The sequence below is a fragment of the Propithecus coquereli genome, unplaced genomic scaffold (assembly GCF_000956105.1).
Source record: "Propithecus coquereli isolate 6110/MARCELLA unplaced genomic scaffold, Pcoq_1.0 Scaffold243, whole genome shotgun sequence".
NCBI lineage: Eukaryota > Metazoa > Chordata > Mammalia > Primates > Indriidae > Propithecus > Propithecus coquereli.
Genome location: NW_012147986.1, coordinates 3,638,005 through 3,640,922, shown reverse-complemented (window position 1 = coordinate 3,640,922; position 2,918 = coordinate 3,638,005). Strand labels below are relative to the sequence as shown.

Sequence of the window (2,918 nt, the reverse complement as noted above, 5' to 3'; positions counted from 1 at the left end):
TCTCCCTTCCAAAGAGGTACTGTGTATAAAGTGTAGTAGAGTACATGGCACATAGCTGGTGCTCAATAAATGCCAAGCTGAACCCTGGCAAGGTACCAATTCCATTCAACGAACATTGTCAAGTGGCTATAGTGTGAAAGGCACAGTGCAAGGGATGACAACTAGGACAAATTTTAAAAACAATCAATTGACGGATTTTGTAAAATATGAAAGAGACTTTAAAAACCAAGCATCGTTGTTTACAAACTATTTAAATTAGCATATTACCTTTCAAGAACCTAGAAAAGTGAATTTGGGAGTTTATCAGGAAAAATAAAAACAACATGGGTTTAGGCATTTGATAATTTAAAGGATTTCTGGAGGCTATTTTAAGTAACAAAATTGATACCTATACTGTACTTTTTCCTTTGTTATTTTCTTTTCCCAGGCAGAATATAAGCTTAGACTTAGGAACCATGCCTTCAAATTCTCTCACATCCCCAGAGTATCACTCTATCTGGGGGCAGATAGAAGATACTCAGCAAGAACATACTTAAGGAAAGAGTGTGATCTGTTACCTTCAGGTCACGGTGGATAATAGGAGTTTTGCATTGATGCAGGCGGGCAACGGCTTCACAAGTATCGCAAAATATCTGGAGCACTTCACTCTCTGTAAAACCTGTCTGTAGGCGCTGGTTCATCAGGTTTACCACTTGGCCTCCTGAGATGGGTGCAGAGCAAAGGAGAGATTATAAACATTCAGACTTGTCACCTAGCCCGAGAGAATGAATGGCTGTCCAAAGAGAGCAGCATGGACTAAGGTAACAGAGCTGATCATTGGCCAAGCCAGGCCTAAAATCCAGGTGTCTTGACTCCCAGCTTGGGATTTGTTTTCTTATAATCCAATGCCTCCTCTAACGTGTCAAAAACAGTTTCTTTATTTTACAAAGCACTCCAGACGTGAGCTGTCCCCATTATGTCTTCAAGATTATAGTAGAACTGACAATATGGCCCTGCTGTAGTTGCCTGGTTATACTGTCCCATTTGTGTACGAGATGAGGCCACAGCAGCAACTTGCATATCTCTGAGTGAGAATCAGATAGCACAATAGATCCAGGGAGCAGGAATAAGACAGTTTTACAGTCTGTACTTAAGAAACACTCGGTCTCTCTGGCTTCACTACTTATTGCTTGGCTTGCGGAAATGCTGTACCAACATTTACTCTCCAGAACAAAAAGATTGATGACCTCACTTAGAAAATTATCCAGATCCCTGGATGTTCCTATTACCTGGTCTCTAAACAACTTACTATCCAAAAAGGAATGGGCGAACAAAAACAAACTGTCAAGCTCAAATTTTGTAGTATTTTAGAAAATCAGGTTAATAGTTAATACAGTGAACGCTGAAATTACTGGTTAACATTACATTTTTGAGATTAGCAACATATTTAATTTATAGACAGTACCTTTAAGGGCAGGGAAAACAGTTAGTGGAACTAAGGGTGATTACAAAACAGGGCACCAAACAGTAAGACAATGACCTAAGCCAAACCTCCAAACCATGATTTTTATAAAATACAGTCAACTCTGGATAAATTCATGCTATGGTTTGAATTTCCCACGATAAATGTTTTTTGAAATTTCAAGCTTTCAACTACTTAACTCTACTGTTAACAGCAGCATCATTTGAACGTAGCTTCACCTTACTAGGAATTACAGCTTGAGAACAAGGACAGGAGAGTCAATTCCATTAGATGAAAAGGATTCTTTTACCCCATAACACAAGTACGGTGGTGTGAATGGGAAAGGAGAACACATGGGTGAGGAAGGTGGGAGGCTGCATTGTGTCTTTAGTCCATCTGGAGTTGGGTCTTTATTATGTTCCTTCATCATTTGTTTTCAAGTGTCACAGAGAACATATTCATTCTCATTCTTACATGTCATTTATATACAAGCATCAAATCTTCCTAAACCTAACAAAAATTGAGTTTTATATTATCCATCACTTTCAATTGTTTGTGGCACTGCTCTTTGCCATTATAAGAATAACCAAGAGTTGATAGCGAACTCGGTGTCTTTTAACCTCTTAATTTTCTCATCTGTAAAACCAGAACAACATACTTTAGGGTGTAGTGCACATTAAGTGAAATGACCCCCATGCTCTTGACAATCAAAATGCTAGAGAAATGAGAGTTTAAGGGTATGGTTCATATACATACCTCTACAGAAGTCCATCAGAATGAGAACTTCCCATACGTCGCCGCTACTCACATTGTTGATACTAGAATCAATGTAACCCACGATGTTCTTGTGCCCTGACAGGTCCCTCTGTGAACAAGAGTTGAGAAATACATTATCAGTTACAGACACCAATTTCGACAGAACTAGGCAGTCATTTCCATTAGCACAGATAATTTAAATACACAGAGATGACACTCAGTGCTGAGAGGTAAGACTAAAGAGCAGGGTCAACAACAGGTTTCCAGTGGTCTCTGAGATTCAGCCAGATCTTCAATAGCAATCCCGTGACCTTACTAAACCAAAACACTCTCTAAAACCTCAATTCTAGAGTCCAATGCACACAGAATGCCTACTTTCTCACTGCATCAATGCTCCATATAAAGCAAAAGCAAAGACCCCCATCTTCACTGCAGAAAGGTTAAGGGTACAGAGACAGTATGGACTATTTAAATATGTGAATTTTTAATTAAGAAGAATAAAATTGATGTTTTCCCTGGTTGTAGGGGCAAAAGTGAATCCAACTTGACTTTTCAATGGTTTATACTGTTTTTTCCCTCTAGGAAATATACAAAAAGAATAACTATTTACAAAGTTTTGAAGGGACTACAGTAGCATCCAGACCTAAGCATTTTGCTCATAATTAAGCCTTTCAACCCAACCGACTGGGATATAAGATGGGGCATGTTTCCAGCTCTTCAG

The 2,918-nt window shown here is 38.9% G+C and overlaps 1 protein-coding gene across 1 annotated transcript in view; it reads right to left on the bottom strand.

Moving 5' to 3' along the window:
• Window positions 1-461: 461 nt before the first annotated feature.
• Window positions 462-2,918, bottom strand: part of LOC105812059 (AP2-associated protein kinase 1-like) — a 93,662-nt gene continuing 91,205 nt past the window's right edge. The window contains exons 4-5 of the mRNA XM_012646426.1: window positions 2,198-2,306; window positions 462-700 (exon numbers count right to left, since the gene is read on the bottom strand). Of these exons, the coding sequence (XP_012501880.1) occupies window positions 462-700; window positions 2,198-2,306 (348 nt within the window). The remainder of the gene's footprint in view (window positions 701-2,197; window positions 2,307-2,918) is intronic.